At 40.5% G+C, this 24912-nt stretch overlaps 1 protein-coding gene across 2 annotated transcripts; it reads left to right on the top strand.

The window, feature by feature from the left end:
• Positions 1-197: 197 nt before the first annotated feature.
• On the top strand, positions 198-22920 carry sypb (synaptophysin b). Of its 2 annotated transcripts, none has more exons than XM_061770598.1 (7): positions 198-336; positions 3337-3402; positions 14323-14447; positions 15463-15661; positions 16587-16778; positions 17949-18261; positions 20749-22920. In XM_061770598.1, the coding sequence occupies exons 1-6, from the start codon at positions 319-321 to the stop codon at positions 18228-18230; spliced, it is 882 nt and encodes a 293-aa protein (XP_061626582.1). In that variant the 5' UTR covers positions 198-318; the 3' UTR covers positions 18231-18261; positions 20749-22920. The 2 variants fall into 2 exon arrangements, with proteins under 2 accessions (XP_061626582.1, XP_061626592.1); XM_061770608.1 differs by lacking the exon at positions 198-336 and adding an exon at positions 11159-11266 and having other exon boundaries at positions 3354-3402.
• Positions 22921-24912: the final 1992 nt, after the last annotated feature.

Here is a 24912-nt window from a genome sequence, read left to right as displayed (position 1 = left end):
ACTAGAAGTGTATCTCATGTCTATTTTTGCTTCTTTTAGTCATAATTTCCCCATCAAGTAGACTTGTGCGCCTACGAAAGCGTGAAGGCTCTCGGGGCTCTCCTCTCTTCTCCTCCCATCTCGGAATAAAGGCCGCGCCGCGATTGGACGAGCCCCTCTGACGTCACGACGCTTCACGGCACGCACGTCCTCTCCCCAGCTCGTGACGCAGTGCCCGGCTCTTCCTCCTTGAGCGTCTTCCTCCCTGGGCTGTTCCGGATGAGACGCCTCCGCCCCCTCCGCCCCTCTCATCCTCTTATCAGCGAGTAAGCGGCCAACATGGATGTCGTCAACCAGGTAAGGCTTTCGCAAGGTTATCATCAATTTGCTCCTTTTCATTATTGGATTACAAGCGCGTTTTTTGAGTTGGGGGAGGGTTTGTGATTTTTTAATTTTTTTTAATTTTTTTTTCAAGACACGTAATGTTTCTTTCTGCTCCATCGGGCGTCGAAAATGCTTGATGCTGCATCGATGCTTATTTTTTTTTAAATAAAATACTTCCAGTACATTCTATTGTATGATGTACATAGGACATTACGGCGCGATTATTATCATTATTTTCATTATACCCCCCCGCCCCCGCCCCCCCGCTGCAGTGAACGACGAACGAGCGGGCCCGTCGACTATTTGCAAAAAAAAAAAAAAAAAAAGATGTGACGGAAGGATAGCCACAGATGAGATATTCTATGGCCCCCTCCCACAAAACTGTGCCAGTTGATTGCAACTGCACACACACACACCCCTCCCCCTCTCAATTAGCCCCGCTGTTGCTAGGACAACAAGCTAGGGTTCATTTTCTGTACAGAAGCCCCCCCCCCCCCCCCCCCCCCTCCCCTTACTGCATATAGCCGCAGTGTGGGCCCTCAAAATAGAAGCCCCCTACTTGTGTTTTGATGATTATTATTATGATCGAGTCGCGTCGTGAGGATTTCCCGGGCGATGACATAAGAGGCATCCGTCGCGATTTGCCTTTTTTGCTCGCCATCTTCTTCGATCTCGACGTGCGGCCATTTACGAAATAACGCTGCGCCTGTTCTGCGGTGTCGCATTCACCTGCGCACAAATGCAACAAACGACCCCCCCCCCCCCCCCCACACACACACACACACACCCACCACCCACCAGCCTACACACACCGCACCCTTATTATGCTTCAAAAGGACACACATTGCCAAGTGTAGTTTTTGCCTGCTTCTTGTAAACACAGGCTACAAATGGCTGCTGCGACCGTTAATCGGCTTTGTCTAATTGTAATGCTGACAACACACACACACACACACACCTCCATGAGGCCCTAAGCGAAATGTGATTGGGGGACTCGATTTCGAGATGTTTACAGGCAGAACTGACACATTCAATACGGCGGACGCACCGACGTATCCCTGCCAATGGAAAATGGAGCCTCTCTGAACACGGCACTCTCAAGAGTACAGTGAGAGCGTCAGACTGAATTTCCAAACATACCCTAAGTGACTCAGTAGCTGCAATAATATTAGCTGTTTTTCACAGATCATAAAAAAAGATATGCCAGTGAGTATTGTTATATTGTCTGTCTACATGTGTTGCTTCACTTTTTCTGTTCAATTTTTTTCAATGCTTAAGCATTAAGCTGGCGCACTTAAGGCTAAGCTATGTGATTATTTTCAATACACAAGTAAATATCTTTGTTTAGTTTTGGAGTAAACTTCATCCGGGGCTGGCATTAAACACTTCGTCTGTTTTTGGAAAAATTGGTCGGTTTTTAACAAACTGCTGCTTGTTGTGAAATTAGTTCACTGTCACCATAGAGTGCTCGTATGTCAAGTTGTTGCTCATAAATCAAAGCAAAGAATCGGCCGAACGACTGCTGGTATCTCGAAAAACTCATATTTCAAGTCTCTCGTATTTCAAGGCACCACTCTACCACCACGACTGACATTGAAATTAAATATAGTGTTCATCAAAAACAAACAGACCGAGGTTTTATTCCTTAAAAGTATATTTAATATTTTTGTAAGCCACCGTAACATTATGCACAGTCTGAACATTAACTTTGTGCTTAAATGTAGGAAATAAAAAAAAAACTGTACTTTAAAAATGATTCGTATAGACTGTGTTACGCAGAAAGTGACATAAAACGAAATAAAAAATTTTTTTTAAAACAAGATTAAATACAAATTTATTGAACATAAAAGTTAAATACAACAGAACTGTACAGACGTGCTAACCAGTAGCACACCGCACCGACCCTTGTGATACTCTGGTATCAAATAGGTCCAATTATTTGAAGGTTGGAGAACAAAGGTGCCAAGGAGCCACCATTCACTTTGCAAGATGTTAGAAGATTTTTTTTTTACTCCTACCATCTGAAGAACATATCCAGATTGAAGGCTTCCAGACCAGGAGAAGCTCTTCCATGCTTTTATCGCAAGTAGACTTGACTATTGTAATGGTCTTCTGACTGGACTCCCCCAAAGAGCATTAAACAGCTGCAGCTCATTCAGAATGCTGCAGCTCGAGTTCTGACCAGAACAAAGAGGTCAGAGCATATTACTCTAATTCTAAAATCTCTACACTGGTTCCCAGTCAGTTTTAGAATAGCTTTTAAAGTTCTGCTACTGATCTATAAATCACTAAATGGTTTCGGTCCTAAGTCACTGATGGTGTAGTGGTACATTCGCCTGACTTTGGTGCGGCCAGCGTGGGTTCAGTTCCCACTCAGTGACGGCGCGAATGTGAGTGGGAATTGTTGTTCGTGTCTATATGTGCCCTGCGACTGACTGGCGACCATTTCAGGGTGTAGTCCGCCTTTCGCCCGAAGTCAGCTGGGATAGCCTCCATTGCCCCTAACCAGGATAAGCGGTGTTGAAAATGGATGGATGAAATGGTTTAGGTCCTGAATACATGAAAGAAATGTTAATGGGTTAAAACCCAGTAGGGCTCTAAGATCGACAGACTCGGGTCAAATAGTGGAGCACAGAGTCCAAAGCAAACATGGTGAAGCAGCATTTAGCTATTATGCTGCACGCAAATGGAATAAAGTTGCCAGCAGAAGTGATGTCAGCCCCAAGTGTGAATGTTGTTAAGTCTGGGTTAAAAACTTTTTTTTCCTCATGCTTTTTAGAGCATTTCCACTTTTAAATGATATTTCTTGGACCGTACGCTGTTTTAATTGTACTTTGAATTTTTCTCTTTGTTTATAAGCTGTTTTTGTTTTAAAATCCTTTTGATCATGTAAAGCACATTGAGTTACCTTGTGTATGAAATGCCCTATATAAATACATTTTCTTTGCTTTGCTTTGTGTGTGTGTTTCACAGTTGGTGGCCCAAGGGCAATTCACAATAATCAAGCAACCACTGGGATTTATAAAAGTCCTCCAATGGGTAAGTTGTCTCTGTCTTTCTCTGTTTGGGTTGCATATACACTGTATGGTGATGATTTGATCTCAATTAGACATGGGCGTCACCTATTAGTGTCTTTTCGCGCGTTTTCTAAAATGCCCTCAGATTCCACCAAAGGACTTTCCAAATACAGTAATTGCTGTCAGGGAAGTACGTTGAAGTGATACATCACAACTCGGAGACAAATTTGGTACGTCGGGGAGGAGCTAAATTAAGCCTGGGTTGTGATGGAGAGTTTTTGCATCTTGCAGGATGCGTCTTTCAAATCATCTGTAAGATATTTATTTTCAATGTTAATGTTGTAAGATGAGTTTGAAATGCTATTAATGATATTAAACTGTTTGGGATCATGGTTTAGAAATATTAACACAGTGGACCCCCACGATTACGAGCAAATACTTGACAATCATTAGAATTACAATGAAAAACTATATTGGAGGGAATTTTTTTTCCCGATAAAGCGCAAATAAATGGGGGATCTGGAAGAAAAAAATTATGCAAATAAGCGTGTGAATACCATGTGATAGGTTTCTCCCGAAAATATGCAAATAGGTGAAACTGTGACTGCTGACCTGCGAATATGCGAGGTTCTACTAGATAGGCAATTATACACATTTTTAGTGACATTACTCATGGTTTTTCACTATTCGCATTCTTTTGCTGTTGGCGTTTTTTCGTTATTCGAGGCAGGGCTGAGCTATCTAAATTGCACCAACAATAAAACAAACCCTTCCGTCTCATTTGATCAACGCAGAGTAACTGAGAAAACAGCGTAAATTATTTGACAGATGCATTTTTTTTGTTCTTGCTTTCTTTCCTAATTTTAGCTGCTGTAAATTGAATGTGTTGAATGACAGTCAAAAAGATGTTTTGTGAGGTAAATTGCCTGGAAGGAAGACAGAACGCCGTCGATAATTTATGTTTCAATAGGTAAGTTTACTAACAGATAGATGTGGTGGAACTTCAGACATAGTTAACATGATCATTGAGAGACTGGCTAATTCATTGACTTTTCTGTTGCTCGGATTAATGGCTCTTTTGCTGCTGAAATTGATAGCGGTTGTTGTCGACTAGCAGACATTATGCTTTGCTAAATTACCCCAAGACAACAAAGGAAGATATTTTCCTCACAGGGAAACCATCAACCTTTTGGGGTATCCAGTGGGAGGAAAAAGTATGTTCATCCTTTGGAGTTTCTTAAATGTCTGCATAAATTTGTCCTCCAATGTAGTCTGATCTCAATCTGAATCACAGAATAAACAAAGTATGCTTAAACCAATACCACCCCGATACTCTCTTGAGGTCATGTCACAGCAGCTCAATCGGGTTGAAGTCAGGACTATGACCGGGCCACTCCAGAACAAGTATTTTCTTCTTCTGAAGCCATTCTGATGTTGATTTGCTCCTGTGTTTTGGGTCATTGCCCTGTTGCAACATCCATTCTCTTGAGCTTCAACTGTTGCATAGATGACCTTCTGAAAAATACTGTACCTTGCTAAAGAAAAGTGAAGTTTAGCATTGATGATAGCAAGATGTCCAGGCCCTGAGGGAACTAAGCATGCCCATACCTTGATGCTCCCGCCACCATTTTTGTAACATTTTCCAGCTTTATACAAGTTTATATATAAAGTTCGGACCTCAACCTAATTGAGATGCTGTGGCATGACCTCAACAGAGTTATTCACGCCGGACCTCCCAAGAATCTTGCGGAGCTGCAACAGTTTTGTAAAGAGGAATGGTTCAAAATTCATCCTGATCGTTGTGCACGTCTGATCTGCAACTATAGGAAATATTTGGTTGAGGAGGGTCATCCAGTTATTAAATCCAAGGCTTCACTTACTTTTTCTTCCCTGTCCTGTGAATGTTTCCATTTTCCATCCATCCATCCATCCATCCATCCATTTTCTGTACCGCTTATCCTCACTAGGGTCATGGGCGTGCTGGCGCATTATTTTCTATAAAAATTGAAAACGTATTTTTTGTGTGGTATTCGTTTAAGCAGACTGTTTGTTTATTCTTGTGATTCAGATGAAGATCAAACTGTGGAGATTTGGTAAATAATAAGACGGGCATACGAGAACCAGTAATGTCACTTTACTCCGCACATATAAACTGAGTGTTTTCACATCAAACAGCCAACAACCACTCCCTTTGAAGCCAACAATTCCTTTGGACTCTTCCATTTCCTGCGCCGCCCTTGAAGATACACACCCCTGGTGAATGTCTCCCTCTTGTGGGTCAACACAAGAGTACAGTTGATGACCAATGTATGCAGAAATTTAAAAAAAAAAATCCTCAGGGTTGACATACTTTTTTATCTGGTGGGGCAACCCCAAACACAAGTTATTATTATTATTATTTTCAGTTCCATTTTCTGTCACTCCGAAGTCCTCTGGCACCTATTGTTTGCAAACATTATGCAAAAAAATTCTATAGCACATCTGTTTCCCCCCCCCCCCCCCAAGCATTCCTTAGCATCACTATCACTGTGGTAGTGATGGTTGGCCTGTTCAATGGACGTCAACGGTGGACGGGGCTGGTCTTTTATTGAGTGGTATACTGTAGGACGTGACCTCTGTGTTGTCGCTTCATTTCATTTCCTGTTTGCTGAGCGCATCCCCCCCCCCCCCCCCCCCTCGCTGCACGCTGGAGCCAGAAAACTGCGGCGGTCTGTTCTTGGCGGACGCTTCGATGTGAGGATGAAATCATTTATGATTTTGGGGGAGGGGGCAGGGTGTTGTCGGCTATGGGGTGAGCGGCAATTAACAAACACAGCTGTGGTTCTGCAGCATCTCGTCAAAGGTGGCTTTTCCCTTTGGCAAACACTCAGGATGTGTTGGCTCCACAGCGCATGCTCACACTTAAGAGCCTTCGGGGTCCGATGTAAATGTTTCTTCCTTTACACTACAGATGACAAGACAGAGAGATAGAGAGAGAGAAAGAAAGAAAGAAAGAATAGTTCTGGTAATTATTCGAGCAGACCGGCAAAACCCAAGTGAGAGTGAAGATGTGTTGTGCTCATCATATTGTGCAAATTGCATCAAATTAATTACTTGAACGAACGCCTTCATTAACGCATTATTACAACCTCCCTCGGCATTTTGCACCTAAGGGTTTTTATTTCTCTTTATGCGTGATGAATGATGCATATGTTAGAATTTTTAGCTGATTTAAAAAAAAAAACAAAAAAAACAATGACTAATATGTGATTACATGAACACTATGCAATGCAATGGTTAATTTTACTGCTTTGTAATGGGAGCCAAAATTCGAGTTACAAGCGAGCTTCTGATATGCAACTGCTGGAGAAAAAAATGGAGCAGTTAAGGTATTGTAATGCCCTCGCATACATAAAGTATGGGCCGTGAGTTTTCGTAAATGCTGTGGCCCGCTAAAAAAAATTGACATCAAGGCGCAAACGGTCTCCGAGCCGTAGTTTGGACACCACAGATTTTGGCTCCGCAGCGCCGCCTGAGGCACGGCTGCGCCGCATGCCTCTGTGGTCATGACTCTGTCGTCATGACTTTGTAGTCCTTCCCTGGAACTGCGCGAGTGTGCCAGCACCTCATCGCGGCCCTCCCGGGTCACTGCGAGCCAACCACCAATCAGCAGCCTGACTCGCGAGCCGCAGCCTGTGAATCATCTGTCGGAGCAGAGGAGGAGTTGCTCCTCTTTCGGGATTAATATGGGCATGCGTAAGCAGCGACACACAATGTGTGGCGCCAGGAGGGGAAGGACGAGTGAAGGCTTACCACAAACAGAAACAAATATTGTAGGATCTATCTATCTATCTGGCTGTCCGCCCGTCCGTCCGTCACCTATTCACTGTTTTTGTGCTCAAGCCACAGCCATGTCTAATATCAAAAAAACATATAGTTGTGCCTTGAGATGAGAGTGACTCAACTTACAAGTTTCCCGACAATTTATTATTTTTTTTCTTTGACTTCCAAGCATAAACTACAGATAGGAGAACTATATGGCGGCGGTGAACTCAACTCACTTCACAACAAGCAGGAGTTTGGCAAATAGTGAACAATTCTTTAAAAAAAAGCACCTGCAAGCTGTTTTTTTTTTTTTTTTGCCACTCCCAGTTGAAATTTTGTTTCAAACTAAACATAAAACAAAGATAATTACACTTTGTGTATCGAAAACAACCACATAGCTAGCTTTTAAATCTGCTAGCTTAAGGCTAATGCTAACATATGATGGGAAACACCATAGTTGCACGGGCTACTGAATAGCCTCTTTATGAGGGCATTGTAAACCCTTTAAGCAACAGACATTTGAACATCCTTGATGAAGCAACACGTAGACAGATAATATAACAATACTCACAGGCATATATTCTTTATCCTCTGTGAAGAACGACTTATGTTACTGCTTAGGAATTGTGACGTCTCCTGTCTCCATGTATATCTGCATGTCTGTATTATACTGCCCCCAGGTGGCTAAAGCGTGCAAGACAAGGAGCAGCATACCGACCACTGTATTGAGTCAAATAGTGACAAAAACACTTTCATTATTTACATTCTAATTAATTGGAGTGTACAATATTCCAGAGAGCTATTTTTCCGCATTATAATACACATTACAAAAAAATTCATTTTTTTGGGCGGGGAAGCTGTATCAGATTAACAGCATTTCCACTCGTTTCAGTGGGGGGGAAATACGAGTGTTTTGAATTGCAAGCGTGGTCACGGAACAAATTCATTTTGTATCGAGGCACCACTGTATTGCTTTGGCACCATCTGGTGGCAACTTGGTGCCAAGCAACTATATTGAACTGAGGGGAGGAGCTTCATTTACTAGCAGCGTTTGGTTCTTCGCAGCAGGGCTCGTTCCCTAGCCTGACCAGAAGGTGGCAGTGTACAGTATGTGATGACACACAAGCTTCGGCTCTAGTGCCTCACGATTGACATCAAGACTCATGCACATAGAGGAAAACTGATTTTGAATAGCTGTTCTTGTTCATTTTTTTGCAATGCGTTTAACAGTATTAGAATATGTTAACAATATGGAAAACATGAGTTCAACAAAGGAAAAATCCCGAGGCATGTTGTCATAATTCATGCATGAAAGATAAGCGCACTGCAAATGATACTTGTGTGCGTTGCAAATGTGTTTTCTGCGCGAACTAGTTCAAAGTACAGTTCATCCTTCCAAAAATGAACTAGTTCATAGTTCTTTTTTTTAAATATGTTGCTGAGAAGCTATTCCCCTCAAAACACTGGCATTTCATTTCCTCATTATTGGCACCCATTCAGTTCACACGAGTCGCCAGCTGCAGCTTTCAACCTACAATCTCAAAAACATGAGGAAAATCTTGTTCCTTGGATAGTGTTTTTTAAAATGAGGAATTAAAACAAAAACAGGACTTTTGTCCCTAATATGCAAACAAAACATGCAGCACAGTATGCCAGCAACAATGGTGGAAGGACATTGATAACTTTGCATTCCTCGCAGCTCGGGTTGACTATATTAACAAAATAATGTATCTATTCTTATATTCCATCCATTGTCAACGCCGCTTATCCCGGTTAGGGTCGCGGGGTGCTGGAGCCTATCCCAGCTGACTTAGGGCGAAAGGCGGACTACACCCTGAACTGGTTGCCAGTCAGTCACAGGGCACACATAGACACGGACAACCATTCACACCGTCACTGAGTGGGAACTGATCCCACGCTGCCCGCACCAAAGTCAGGCGAGTGCATCACTCCACCTTCACCGACTTATTCTTATATTACAAAACAAAATGACAGCGTGATTGCACTTAACTAAAGCCAGCTGATACAAATAATATTTTTTGTAGTTATCAATTTTTACAATAATGTACTGCATTACAAAACAACCAAAGAACACCTTTGCTCCCATTTACGCAGTGTCCCTGAACGCACACAGGCTGCTGCGACGTGCCTACAAAAATGTACACATGAATGGCGGTTGCCAAATACGGCGTTTATCCTCAGGCATGTGAAGGCTTGTATGTAGTGTGTCCAGACCGGTTGTCCTGGAAGTCCCTAACAAAACCTGGCACTGTTGAATGGAAACGAACTGACGTTCAAAACCCTGTTCTTTGACGCCAGAATGTTCTCAGTAACTTCCATCAGGCAGCAATGAACTACGTTCAGTTCAATGAACGTTCGTTCATTGAACGCGCTCAGGTACAACACTGTGCTTCGCGGTAGGCGTTAGCGTGTATTGCGATCGTGAGAAAAGATGACGCAGTACACGGAGTGAATGATGAAAGGCATACAGTATCTGGAAATAAATGATTCGTCTGCCATCAAAAGCCCTTACACTGATGGAAATTGGTGGGAGGCAGATGTTTTGAAGTTTGCTGGCGCCGTCTAACAGTGGGCATCTGAAGCACACTCATATCTCAAATTTTGGGGCGTGCAGTGGTGCCTTGAGATTTGAGTTTCATTTCTTCCTGTAACTCAAATTATTCCTATCACAAACCATCTTTCCCCATTGAAATGAATGGAAATGCCATTAATCTGTTTCAGAAAAATTAAATGTGTTTTTAATGAGGAAAATAGCACTCCATAATACAATACTTTAGAAACACATAGATTAATGACATTACATAAATACGGACATACCGTACATGGAAACAGTCTAAGCTTCTTGGTACAGCAGTAATATTAGTCACTGTTCGCAGAGGATAAAGAATATATGCCTGTGAGTATTGCTATATTGTCCGTGTAAATGTGTTGCTTTATTTAGTTGGGCAGTTCAATTCAAAAAGGGCAACTCATATTGTAGAGATGCACTACACACACTCAGAGTATATAAATATAATATGAATATTTCATATTTTTTTAAAAATAGGCATTATATGTATACTTTTGAATGATTATACCTTACAGCACCGGTGGCAAATGCAAGGCCCGGGGGCCAGATCCGGTCCGCCACATCATTTAAAGTGGCCTAGTAAAAGCAAACCATGGTTCTTGCGAAAACATCAAAATTGCAAATTATTTTGAGAATTTCAACCCTTTTTTTTGTTACCAGTTCCCCTTTCAAAATAAGATGAATAAAAGTTGAGCAGTTTTCATGAGCTTCTGATTTCAAAACTAGTTATCAATTTGTTGTATATTTGTAATATGAGGCAATTATACATTGACAGTATATGCTTTCACAGTCATAACGGCGCTCGGCAGGAAACCATAACCACGATGTGGCCCGCGCCAAAAATGAGTTTAACACCCCTGCCTTACAGCAAATGAAAACCCAAAATTCGACAGCTCCAGAAATTACAATTATTACATCACAGACAATCAAGAAACAATGAAAATGATTTTTAACGTAGACATTGACCAGGAATTTGCCCTCTCCAAAGTATTTTCCCAACTGTTTAATGAATCTATATAATGTATGAGTACTGAAATAAATTGACTTTTCGACCATATTCTAATTTATTGAGATGTACCTCCACCATCCATTTTCTGAACCGCTTATCCTCACTCTGTACAGTAGAATGATATTTTATTCAAACTTGGAAATATCGTGGTGTCAGCTCAAGGTCGCATCGGTCCCAAGATCTGATCTGATCTATTCTGATGTTTGCCCTCTCAAAAGACCACCATCAGCGTCACATTCTTTGTCCACTCAACCCTTCACATTGATTTTCTTGTATATGTGATTGACTTCAAATAGGCCTATAAAATGTGAGAAAAGCAATAGCAGGCAGATGGTTTGTGTGTGTGTGTGTGTGTGATTATTTTTTTTTTTTTAGAGGGAACTGTGTGTCTTCTCACCACAGTCGAGCTGACATTCATCCAGCATGCCAGCATGGATAGAAACCAGCCTCTTGCTGTGTGGCGCTGCCAATAGCGTTACCATGGTACCGAACACCATTGCTTCTCTCATCCCAGCAGCTCCCCCTTCTCTAATTCACCACTCGTCCTTCCATTCATGCATCGCCATAAAATTTCAGCTCTTGGAATGCTCATGTTTACATTCGACGCGACTTCTACTGTCTATTGTCGCGTTACAGTGACAATGCTACAGAAGGCTCAAGCTCCATGATCCAGTCCGCTCGTGCATACCATTCCATTACTCTTGCACGGTTGATTTAAAGTATTACCTGCTGCCGTGATGATCTCTTAACCAGCAAATCCCTCGCTGTTGAGCGATTTTCTTATTTATTTATTTTTTCCTCCACTTTCAAAATACAGCTGGCGTACCAAATGCTTGTGGTGTGGTTTGACTCTCTTGAAATCTTCACTGTTTTTTGGAGCGATAATGAAATAAAGATTTAAAACTCCAAAGCCATCAAGAGATTAAAACAAAAAAACAGATAAAATATAAAACCAGAACCATGCCTATCAACAGATTGCCTATCACATCCTTGCTAAATGGTGCATTTCTTCACCCTGCAAAACCAAACCAAGAAATTGGAGTTGTAGTAGACTCACCTGTTATGAATTTTTATTTACTAAGCATAATGCTTACCATTTTTCAGTTTAATTTACAGTTATGTGAATTTTTTACAATTATTATTATTATTGCTAAAGGTGTTTTCTGGTTTTGTGATAAAATGACATCAAATATCCTTTCAACAAGTTTAATTTATTTTTAATTAGCGGCTTAATTATTTAATACATATTAATGACCTTAAATTACGGTACGTAAAATAAAAATTAGTATCTTTAACCTGGAACCATGGGGGGGGGGGGGGGGGGGGGGGGGGGAACAAAAATTTTACTCAATTACTTCCCCAAAAATGGAGATGTCTGCTTTTGCATTTGAACACTTCAAATGCTGTTATGCAGACTAGGAAGTGGAAAAACCTTGGAAAACCTTCAAAAGTAACAAACAGGGACGTGACTAAGCTTGTAACTTTTTTTTTTTTTTCATTCATTCATTTCAGGCAATGATATTTCACAATGCAACACTAAGCAATGACAAAGCTTTTTTCACATTATACAAACAAAATAACTACCAATGTGCAATACAAACTTTTCAATTTTGGGCGTGGCCTAGTGGATGACATCACGAGCATATTCGTGTCGATTGTAGGCATCAGGATGTGAGTTGCGGCCTCAAGTAGTTCCTTGTAAATGTTCTCATTTTGTATTTCATTAGCCTAAGAAGTCATATTTGATATTTTTGAAAAAAAAAAAACCCGAAACAATTTGACAAACAAGATGAGTGTAGTTGCCTCAATTCAATCTTTGTGGATTACGTGACCTGGATGACTGAGAAACTACACACGAAAACACAATTTTAAGCAAGCACATGAGTATTTTTTTATTGATATTGTGACACAAGTTAAAAATGACTTGGGTAATTAATGTATGCTTTTAGGCTAACGATTTGTGTGATTTGACCTTTTGTCTCAACTAGTTTGTGGTCTTAATTAGCACAAATTGACATTAGCGTGAGAAGTTAAGCAACGTTAGCTTTTGCCACAATTATCCCTGGGCAACATTATTTCCCCCCGATACAACACTGGCAGGGAAACAGGAGCTCAGAACATTAATCGAGAGATACTCCCATACCAGAATATCAAAACTCCTCTATCAACCGCAGTAATAGTCATAATTCTTCACTGAGGATAAAGAATATATCCCTGTGATCATTGTTATATCGTCTGTCAACGTGTGTTGATGCACCGTTTGTGTTCAAATATCTGTTGTGACGGGTTATAGCAATGCAACAGGGAGGCTATTCATTAGTTCGTCTATGTTAGCATTATGCTAGTGGACTTTATGACAAAGTTATGTGGTTATTTTAAATACACCACGTGTAATTCTCTTTGTCTGATGTTTCTTTTGGCGGTAAATGTCAACTCTTTTTGAAGTACTGTTCACTCAACAAACCGCTGCTCGTTTTGAGTCGAGTTGCCTTCACTGCCGCCGTACAGCGCTCGCATCTTAAATGTTTTGCTTGCAAGTTGAAGCAAAAAATGTTTAAGAATGACAGCTCCTATCGCAAAGCATCACTGTATTTGGATTGAGTGTCAAACCCTTTTCAATGGCTTTTTACCAACAGTGACAAGAGAAGTGGTGTGAAATTCGTTGTAATTCACATGAGCCAATAGTGTGAGGCAAATTGTTTTGGTCTGTGTGGTCACGTGCGTGGTTGTGTGTGTGTGTGTTGTGGCTGGCTTTACAGTGGAGTATTTGGTGACAGATGGTAGAGCACCTCACTCAGATTAATAGCTGGATTTCCCGTTCAATCGGCTCTGGCCTGCAGTGTCGCGAGGCCGTGGTAAAAATAGTCGGCCTCGTCTAATCTGTTGTGTGTCTGCGCAACGCGTGAGAGTTGATCTTTGTGTTCATGTCGGTCCGTGACTCACAACAACGCTCAGCTCTGTGCACCTACTGTAAAATAGAATGGATCAACTGTACGGTGGCAGTGAACTCAACTCAACTCTCATTGCAACAAGGAGCAGTTTGGCATATATAATAGGAAAACGCCATAGGCGGGCAATGAATAGTGTCTACGTTGCAGTGTTTTAACCCTTTAAGCGACAGATATTTGAAACGCTGAAATAACCCTAACGACGTCACTGGTTTTGGAGATGCGAGATTTCCGCCCGACACCGGCAACATGTGTCTGTGACTTTATGGTAGAAGTTACATTAGCCTGCATGTACCCGTTTGAATAAGCAAATGTCTGGCAGTAATTTGCATCGTGGCCACTCTGGCCTTCACGAGCCAAAGGGAAAAGAGTAATCGAAGCAATTGCAGAAAAGCAAAACAAATGTAAGCGTAACCATGACTACAGTTGCGTAAAGTGTTGATCACGCTGTATTTATTTACATTTTTTAACAGCTATCGCAGCCACAGTTGGCGACGCGTCGGGCTGCTTTGTGCCACCTTTGCTCACATGCGTGGCTGCGTGGTCATATTGAGTCGCTGTCAAATGTTCACCCTGTCTTTGCCCTCGCAGATCTTTGCGATCTTCGCCTTCTCGACATGCGGCAGTTACTCCGGCATGTTCAAGATGAGCGTGGAGTGTCAAAACCGGTCGGACAGTGACCTCGCCATCGAAGTAAAATTTGAATATCCATTCAGGTACGCCGTTGTTGTTGTTGTTACTGTTGTTGATCGTGTTCCAAAGACCTCACCCATGAGAGTTTCTCCTCCTGACACCAAGGCCCAATATGAAGTTATAAAAAATCTGAAATCATTGAACAGAATGGGCTTGTATGGGAATGATATGGCTTGTGGTTGCTCTATTTAATAAAAGCAGCGATTCTCAACATGTGGTACTCGTACCACGAGTGGTACGCCAGCTTCCTGCCTAAGTACAGTTCAGTTGTATTTAACTTTTAAGATAATCCTTAAATGATCCCGAGAGGTGGAATTCAGGTCTTTTCTACAGCAGAACACTCAATACATTTGAATTTAATCTTTAAGAACTATTTGTTTTGAAACATTTATTTTATTGTATTTACTTAGCCTTCAGTTAGCCAGGTAAGGCAATTGAGCACAGATTTGAATTTGCAATACCAACATGGCTAAGAGGCAACAGACAACACAGTAAAATATGTGCGGGGGTCAGTTGTCTGATGTGTGGCAGGGAGTCGCCGACTGTAAAGCAATGTTTCTTTTTCTATAATTAAGCGCAGCGTAAATGTCAAAACTGTGCGTAATGTTACATCGGCTTAAAATAATATTAAATATACCTTTTAGGAATAAAACCCCTATCTCAGTTTTCACTAATACGTACGAGGCTAGTCTATGTTAATGCTGGTCACAAGCGTTGACCTACCGGTAAGTATTTTTTAATTTGTAGTTGGTGTAAAAGGTTTGAGAAACTACTTAACTAAATTATTTGTAACATATTGCAGTAAGATACACTAGAGTTCAAAACAACTGCAACCACAGTAATAAACATACCGTTGAATGACAGCAGCAATCAAAGGTGATTTTTGCCTTTGTACAAGGTAATATTTATTGTGTAATAAAGTGAAATTATACAGATTCATTCAACACAAGCAGGCCAATTTTGACAAACTGTAATAAATAGGGGACATTTCATATTTTCTCAAAGTTTATCCGATTTACTATTTTTGTCTTTTCTCAGGCTCCATCAGGTATACTTTGATGCCCCCACCTGTAAGGGTGGGAACCCTGAGCGTCTATTCCTGGTCGGTGACTACTCTTCCTCAGCGGAATTCTTTGTCACCATCGGTGTCTTCTCCTTCCTCTACTCCATGGCAGCCCTCTCTGTCTACTGTTTTGTCTTGGAGAAGTACCGTGAAAACAACAAGGGTCCCCAGATTGTGAGTCTTTCTCATTTTGCACATCTCAGCAGGGGTGGGATGGGTGGAGGTCTTGGACGGTCCTTAACCCTTACATACTCTTCAAGTCAAATTGGACAGCAATGAAAAAATACCTTAAATGTCATTCTTTCACCCTGGAATGTTATTACTTTTCTTTAAGTGACCCCAAAATACACAAAAATTAAAACGTTTCACTTCGGCATTCTTTTGTACAGGTACTACAAAGTTTGTGGACACCCAAACCGTGCCTGGTCAAGTTTGACCCATGCCTACTAAAATGGATTTTAGATTTACCAGTGTGTGCTAAATTTAAAGAAAGTGGTAATGATGGTAATCTTGAAACTGTGAAACTGTACATTCCAAAAACGTGTGTTTTTATTTTAATGGAAATGTGCTAAATGTGTTCAAAAGAGAGCGTGAAACTGTCTATGTTTCCACCACATTTGCACAAGTTCCCACAGAACCTGCACCTGTTAGTCTTGGAGCACATGGGGAAATACGGAAATAGTGAACCAGTTAAGCAGCAAAAGAATGATCATACAAAGTTACATACTAAACATCAGGAACGGAAGTCATACAGAGGTCAGACGGTGCCTTGACACAGGCAAAGATCTACGCCTATAAAAAAATACCTGTAAAATACCTTTAAAGTACTTTTAAAGTAAAAGTACGTACAATGTAGCAAATAAAAAATACAATTTCCATTTTCTTCAAAACGTTGATTAAGGATTACCTATAATTATCCATTTATTATGAAAAAGTTCATAATTTGATTGACAATTATTATGACGGTATTATTGGCCCCGGTTCAAAATTGATCTGGAACTTCCTAAGTGTGTATACATTTTTTTTTTTTTTTTAAAAGACAGTATGTAAGGGTTCTGAAGAGTTATCGCTCTTAAACGTGATGCTTGTTGACTGGCAGGACTTTGTAGTGACGGCGGTGTTCGCCTTCATGTGGCTGGTGTCGTCTTGCGCCTGGGCCAAAGGGCTGTCCGATGTGAAGACGGCCACCGACCCCGAGAGAGTCATCACCCTCATCACAGCCTGCGACGAACGAGAGAATCGCTGCCGTGAGCTCTACGACCCCAAAGTCTCCGGACTCAACACTTCGGTGGTAAGTCAACTGCACAGATCCAGGCTCGAGTCGTTGACACTTGGACTCGAGTTGACTCGACTCCGGTCACTATGTACATCTCCCGCTCTATGTACATTATTCCTATGGGACATAATCGTGCATCTTCGCTTTTCCGCGTTCAAGTTTATCCCCGTTTCTTTCTTTTTTTTCTTTTTCTTTTTTGTCCTGCTCAGCTGTTAGGTCAATCAGAAAGGACGATCTGTACCCCTTTTATGCCGAAACAGTTTTACTGCGCCACAGTGGCTAGCCAGCTTCAACAAAATAGCATCGCTAACAATACTAAGCTAGCATTAGCACTGGACCAAGACCAACGTTAGCTAGCCACCGCTGCTACGTTGATACCGTCACTTATTTGTAATGGTGTGTTTTGTAATTTAGTGGTGTAATTTTTTTCTTTAATGTCCAATTGATAAAAATCAAAAAGAGGTGATAAACTCACAGCAGAGTTGAGGCTAATTCAGCATTACTTCTGAATCCTCTCAGCTGCCTGCGGTCCCTTCGTTTTGCTTCTGTTTGCTAGTCGTTGTTAGCAAACGGGGGATGGACATTGTTTTTACTTTCCAGTGGTGGATATTCCAAAATAGTCATCAAAGCTCCCGAAACTCAAACTAACAGGTCAGCACGAGGCTGCAGGTATGTGCCTAAGTGTGCATGGTAAATGATTGACACCTCGTCATCGGTCACGCCTTCTGTCTCTGATAGGTCGATCTGATTCGAGCGTGGTGGTTTCTTAAAAAAAGAAGAAAAAAAAAAACCTAAAACTTGCAAATTACCCCTTTGAGAGCCAGAGTTTTGAAAATGTACTTCTATTTTTACAAGACACTTTTATTCAAGGTTCAAACATTTTATTTGTTTATTTTATTTTTTACTTTGCTAGTTTCCCTCGACTTATACAAATAATTTTTTGTTTAAAAAAGCAATTATGACTACAAGAAAAGTAAGGGAAAGATAATGTAAAAAAGACAGAAACTTCGCATTTGGTAGTAGATAAGTTAGTCCGAAAGTGTGTATGTAAAACGCAAGCTATTCAAGTTTTACAAAGTAGACAAAAAAGTATTGCATAGTGTGGGTCACAGTTATTTAAGCTGTACTACTTAAGTAGAGCGGATGAGTACTTAAGTCACATATCTCTTCCTCTGTGGCCCTCAGGCTTTTGGCTTCATCAACCTGATCCTGTGGATAGGAAACCTGTGGTTCGTCTTCAAGGAGACCGGTTGGATGGGGGCCTTCGCGGGAACGTACATGCCGTCGCAGGAAAAGCAGCCCGCCCCCGATTCCTTCGCCCAGGCCGGCTACGGTCAACAGGACCCCTACGCCGGCTCCCAGGGAGGCTACCAACCCGAATATGGCCAGCAGGGAGGCTACAACGAGGAGGGAGGCTACAGCCAGGGCTACGAACAGCAGCCCACCTCCTACTCCAATCAAATGTGAGCCTGTGCGCTGACGCCACAGCTGCAAGATGGTGAGTGACTGATTGCAACACAGCACAATGTTTTTACAAAACACATTCTATTTCCTAATTGAGCACAGGAAAATGATGATGACTCTATCCTATTCTTCTATTACAGTAAACTCCTGCATATTCACGGTTTTGCTAGTCACAAACTGTCTTTCTTTAAGGCCCAAAGATGCCACAAGATGGGGCTAAAGCCCTGGGTAAATATGAAAATAGTAATTGGTGTCAAGGAAGTATGTTGAAATGATACAGCTTCATTCATGAATATCTTTTTATGTCAGCGTAGAGCTTAGTTTAACCTGGATTGCTAACGAAGGTTACATAGAGTTTTCACCACGTGCATGTTTTTGCTCTGCTCTGTGGCTATTAAAAAGCAATTTTTTTTCTGTAAGCCATTTTTAAGGGTAATGTTATAAGATGAGTTTTAAATCATATTAAAGGGTTTTGGAATCAAAGTTGGGGTCAACTCATTCACTGCCATAGACGTTTGAATTCATCAAGTGGAATCGAAGAGTTTACTGCCATCCGCGAATATATTTCTCAAGTGCGTTTTTCAACGGCTAGACATGTAAGAGATTCTGGGCCGGCTTGTCTGTGAAATTCAAGCTTGTGTATAACTGTAATGATAAACAGATGCCAGTAGATGGCAGCATTGCATCAGAAAGAAAAGCCACTGCCATTAAACTCGAGCCATGCAGAGAGTCAGCGTCTTAGTTGTATACATGATTTTTTGTTTGTTTTTGTTAAAAGCCCCTTTCTCAGTCTTGTTTTTGCTGTTTTATACTTCGAGGTTTCACAAAATCAAAACATGTTAGCGTCAAAGTCACTGTTCTGCTTGATGTTTCTCTTCACAAAAAGCTTGTTTCTTCCTTTTTTAGTCAGAAATGGGTGTTTTTGGTGAAGCCAACCCATGTTCTACTGCTGATTAGGAAAGAACAGAAAAAGCAAGAAACACAATATTTTCTTGTCAAGGAAGAGAATTTACTCTTTCTTTTGGTCAATTCTTTTTTTTTGGTATTGTTACAGAACATCATATTCTGCGGGTCTTCAGAGATCAGTGAAATTGCTCTTAAATTGCTCACAATGAGGAACTCTGCTTTGAAAACGGCTGGTAGTGAATGAGTTAATATAGCCAATTATAGACATATTTTGGGGTTGTATCAATTAGTTGTGTTTCCCCCTCCCCCCCGCTATTTGCTAATAATCAACACTTTTGGAGTTATACCAAAAGTGATGCTAAAAGATTGCACAATCACCCTTGAGAAAACCTTTGTGTCTGTTGAGTGGAAGAAAAAAAAATCCATTATTAGTCATTTAAAGGGTGAATGCCATACTGTATTTGACCTTTTTTTTTTTTAAATCGTATTTAGGACAAACACACAGATGGTCTGAGGCACAATAAAAGCAGTAACATCTTTGGCGCTTATCCTGATTAGGGCCGTAGGCAGTGTTGTACCTAAACGAGTTCAATGAATGAAATTTCATTGACCGCGTGCGTGCGTGCTTTTCAAAGTCGGCACCAGCGTACACAAAGCTAAGTTTTCCAAGGGAAAGCCGGTAGCTGCACAGTTACAGAAAGTTGAGCGGCATAATGGAATTAGTTTCAAAGCCTAACACCACCGCGACCATTTGGGAACATTTTGGATTCAAGCCAGATGAGCGCGCTAACACAAACAAGCTGGTATGTGAAATTTGTATGAAGTTACAACAAAGACAACACGGCTTAAAACCTCAAAGCCACAAAATCCATTTTAAACACAACCATCCCATCCAATTTCTTCAGCTGGGATTCTGGGAACAAAAAAAAAAACACGGTGGGACATCTCTTGTATTCCGTCAGCTTGCAATTATGGAACCCTTTGCCCAACAATGCAAATACAAACGTGACAGCGTATATGGCGCATGTATGCTCACATTATATACAGTATAGTGTTACTATTGTAAAAGGTGTAGCCATTGAACATGTTGACAAAGCAGCATTTAAAGAAATTAATGTGTAATCTGTTAAACGGAACCCAATGTTTAATGTTTGTTCAAGTGCAATTTTTGCGAACAGAGCCTGAGTGTGTTTTATTTTTATATTTTATTTATTGTTACACATTACAATGCGAATGTTCAATATGGTCTTCGAGTTAATTGTTCTGAAAAAGGATGTACTTGAATTCCTATACTCTAATGTCACTATATCAGTGGCAAAAAAAAAAAAAAAAAAACATCAACCAGTGTCGTTATAGTTTTGGGGAAAATATATTGTCCTGAAAAATGTGGAGGAAAATGTTTGTTTAGAAAAAAACGCGTGTTTTCCAGTCTCGTGACCATCACCTCACTATTCCACTGAAAACTGTGTATTTAAAAACAAATAAATAAATAAAATGAAGCTGACTGATTTTTTGTCATGTTGGAAGAGTAAAAAAAACACTCCTGAGTGAGACTTTCATAAATCATGCATGAAAGTGTTAATGATTACTCTACTTCCTGTCGTCCTCTTTCCAGGGTGACCTTGTGATTCCGGCGCTCAACCGCCGCCTGCATTTCTGCACTCGTCTGTTAGTCTGTTTGTGTACATGTGAGTTGGGGTGGGGGAGGGCTATACGCGGGAGGGTGGAAAGGCCAAAAGTGGGTCGTGACCACCTTTAGGGATGAGGAAGGGGTCAGGGAGGGAGGGCTTGGAGTCTTTGCTGTAACATGATGTTTATTCTCGTGATGTATTTAACTATAGAAGACAACAGAGGATTGTCTGTTTGGTTATACGAGAAAAACTTGAATACAAATACCAAAACATTCATTGACCTTGAACATTTAAGAGGAAATCTTGTCATGGAAAAAAGATTTGCATTTATGGGCGGGGTAAAAACATTGTAGTAATATTTAACTTGAGAGAATGTATTGTCTGTGCTGTGTAAATATCAACATGCTAATATATATATATGTGTATGTATATATATAAATATATATATATATATATATATATATATATATAAATATATATATATATATATATATATGATTCTATGTACTCCGTTGAATAATTGTGCACTCCATGTTAGTTGTTATACAACAAATGTAGAGCACAGAGTTATTCAATTGGATTTATTTGGGTTCTGTCTAGGAGTGCATAGTTTGGCCTTTGCCCTTCAGCTCCTCTCCCGTCCAGTATTCACACCAACGTTGTTTTTTGTTGTTGTTTTTTTAAATTCATGACATCAACTCTTTTTTTTTTTTTTTTTTTTTTGCGGTAGCATTAGAAGCAGGGTGAAGGCCGATGAATTCTTATGGAAAGGACTATAAAGAGAATTAACTGACCCTGGCTTTCTGACGCCCACCTTGGTGGGACACAAAAGCTGGTAGGTGCAACGGGTGGAATTTGAAAGAAATGGGAGTGCCAGGTGTGGCATTGTATTGATACAATTCTCTACCAAATGTACATTTTTTTTTTTTTTTTTTACCGGGATGAACATAAATGCAACATTTTGTGAGGTGATGAATATGGGAAAGGACCTCAAAAAGGTGATTTATTTGGCCTAAGAATAATCATCAGCAATTTGAAGAGAGGGCCTTCACACTGCATGCACCCGAATTAATAACAAGTAATTATGTGTATAAAAGGGGACTTTTAGCAATAGCAGTGCTTTGAAGTAGATTTGTTTTCCACTTTATTTCTCCGGGTGTTTTTTTTCCCCCGTCGCTGTCAAGAGGACGTGCGAATATTTCCAATCCAACACTTAAAGATAATATTAGTGGCATACTTGATTGCATCTTCTAGTTCATGTGCTCTTTCACAAACTGCTGTTGTGTGCTTTGAACATTCTTAATCAGGGCGGCGAGTGTCCGTTTTAGAAGTGCCCGTGTTTATTTGTGGGTATCGGCCAGATTTTGTCAGTGAATTTTGTCCTGTTTGTGCGGTTCAGAAAGTTGTAAGACACAGTCCTATAATTTTGTCCCCCCCTTTACATTAACTTGACCTCTGGGTAAATGAAAATAAGTTATGGTACATGTTTAAGACCTTGCCCTGGTAAACCTTTTAAAGTAGTCCAAACAAAATGCCAGAGATGTTTTTTCCGCATCTAAAATCCTCCTTTGAATGGCAAGTGAAATTACTGCACGCATCATCTTCCTCTTACCCTGAGGTATCCCTAAGCTTATTTGAGAGGCCGGAGGACGGCAGCAGACTCCGCAGTGACACAACGGCATGTTAGATCCATCTACAGTTACACAAAGCACAATTTAGGCAATAAAGATAATTCAACAGCCCTGCCAGTTGTGTTTGAAGTGGTTGCAGATGTGTCATCCTTTGTAGTTTTGCTTCCACAGACCTCACCTGAATGAATCCTTGTCCATCTCCAACGGTTAACACCGAATTCACTCTCTTTATTTCCAACTTTTCTCCTGTTCCCCCCCAAACACAGTTTTATTCTCTCTGTAGCTCTTATAAATATGCTCACATGAAATATACTCTGTTGTTAGTGGTGAATGATGTCTTGTGATACTCTCTACACCTTTGGATAGTGCTGTGTTTATTGTGTATGACGTATACATATTAGTATTTATGATAATGATAAGTCAGAGAAGAAAAATATCCAAGACTCTCCAGAATTCTGCTGTATTCTTACTGTATGGGCTCCATGTGAAACAAAAATGAAATAAACTTGAAATTATTCTGTTGAAGGTTAAAATGTGTACTTCTGTTCAAAGTGATGATTTTTTTTTTAAATTGGAAATTTGTCTGATTGTACTATAAGTATTTATCTTGGGTTTCACAATAATAATATTAAAAACGTTAATATTAAAAAACGGATATTTATAAAGTTGAGGGAAAAAAAGTAAACTTTTGAGTTACAATGTAAATACGACCTACCCGACTACTGCCCACCCTTAAAATGATGCCGTTGTCATCAGTTGTGGGCAACCTTTTTTGTGCAAGGGCCACATTTGATTTTGAAAATGGGCAGTTGGGCCAAGCCACTCGTAGATGAAGTAAAAGAAAAAAGTCAAAATGTAAAATTGTTGGTTTTAATAAAAGAATACATTCATTTTCAGTTTTCATTTTGCTAATAATTCATTTTATTATCATCAACTCTTAATCTTAAACAAAATAAAACATGAATGTGAGAAATTCAGATATTGCTGAACAATATCACTTAATGTAAAACATAATAAATACAATCTTTATAAATAAAATCTTTGTAAAATAACAAATTAAGGAAAATTCAGCTCCAAGACATGGTTGTTGTTGAAGCTTTGTTGGTGGAATTCTTTCCCATTCTTGCTTGATGTACAGCTTCAGCTGTTCAACAGTCCGGGGTCTCCGTTGTCGTATTTTACGCTTCATAATCCGCCTCACATTTTCAATGGAAGACAGGTCTGGACTGCAGGCAGGCCAGTCTAGTACCCGCACTCTTTTACTACGAAGCCACGCTGTTGTAACACGTGCAGAATATGGTTTGGCATTGTCTTACTGAAATAAGCAGGGGTGTCCATGAAAATGATTTTGCTTGGATGGCAGCGTATGTTTCTCCAAAACCTGTATGTACCGTTCAGCATTAATGGTGCCTTCACAGATGTGTAAGTATTATGTTTCTATTTATGTTTAACACGTCCCAACTTCATTGGAATTGGGGTTGTATATTGTTTCTACTTATTAAACAGCACAATACTGTAGGCTCACCAACCAATCCCTTTTCTGTACTGGTTAATCCTCACAAGGGTCGCGGGCTGCTGGAGCCTATCCCAGCTATCTTCGGGTGAGAGGCGGGGTACACCCTAAACTGGTCGCCAGCCAATGACACGGCACATATCAACAAACAACCATTTGCACTCACATTCACACCTATGGGCAATTTAGAGTTTTCAAATTACCTACCATGCATGTTTTTGGGATGTGGGAGGAAACCGGAGTGCCTGGAGAAAAACCACCCAGGCACAGGGAGAACATGCAAAATCCACACAGGCGGGGCCAGGATTTGAACACCGGTCCACAGAACTGTGAGGCAGATGCACTAACCACTCTATCACCGTGCCGCCGTAGGGCTCACCAGGCAGATTATAAAAACAGGAACAAGGCTGCAGTGAACATAAAAAGTATACACACCCCTGTTCAAATGCCAGCTTTTTGTGTTGTAAAAGAATTTTGATCAAGATTAATCATTTTAAAACTTTTTACACCATTAATGTGACCTAGAATTTGTACAACTCCACTGATTTATTTTTGTATCTTTTTGAGAGGGGAGGTGAAAATAAACAACTCAAATAAACTTGAATGTGATTGACTTGACGTTTAACTTGCTGCCTTCTTGGTCAGGTCACCATTGCAAAAGAGATGTTCTGTTGAAACTAAACTTTTACATGGTTAAATAAAGTTTAAATAAAAATAAATCTGGTTGCACAAGGATGCACTCTCTCGCACAGCCAAAACAACAGCAAAAACATCTGCAACTTACCGCAAATAAAATATGCATGAATACATTTCAATTAATATGGAAAAAAAACATGCAACTAATACAAGATTCTTGATCATCAGAGCTGGCCGTACGTGGCGCCCGGCCCAGACTTTGCCCACCACTACTATGAATCATAACTTCCACAGAAGCATGCCGTTGAATTATAGCACGCTGCCTTAAAACCAATGGGGGGGGGGGGGGGGGGGGGAGATAAAATACA

Source organism: Phyllopteryx taeniolatus, chromosome 1 (genome assembly GCF_024500385.1).
Source record: "Phyllopteryx taeniolatus isolate TA_2022b chromosome 1, UOR_Ptae_1.2, whole genome shotgun sequence".
NCBI classification, from domain to species: domain Eukaryota; kingdom Metazoa; phylum Chordata; class Actinopteri; order Syngnathiformes; family Syngnathidae; genus Phyllopteryx; species Phyllopteryx taeniolatus.
The sequence above is the reverse complement of the archived record's forward strand: the minus strand, read 5'-3'. Positions and strand labels throughout refer to the sequence as shown.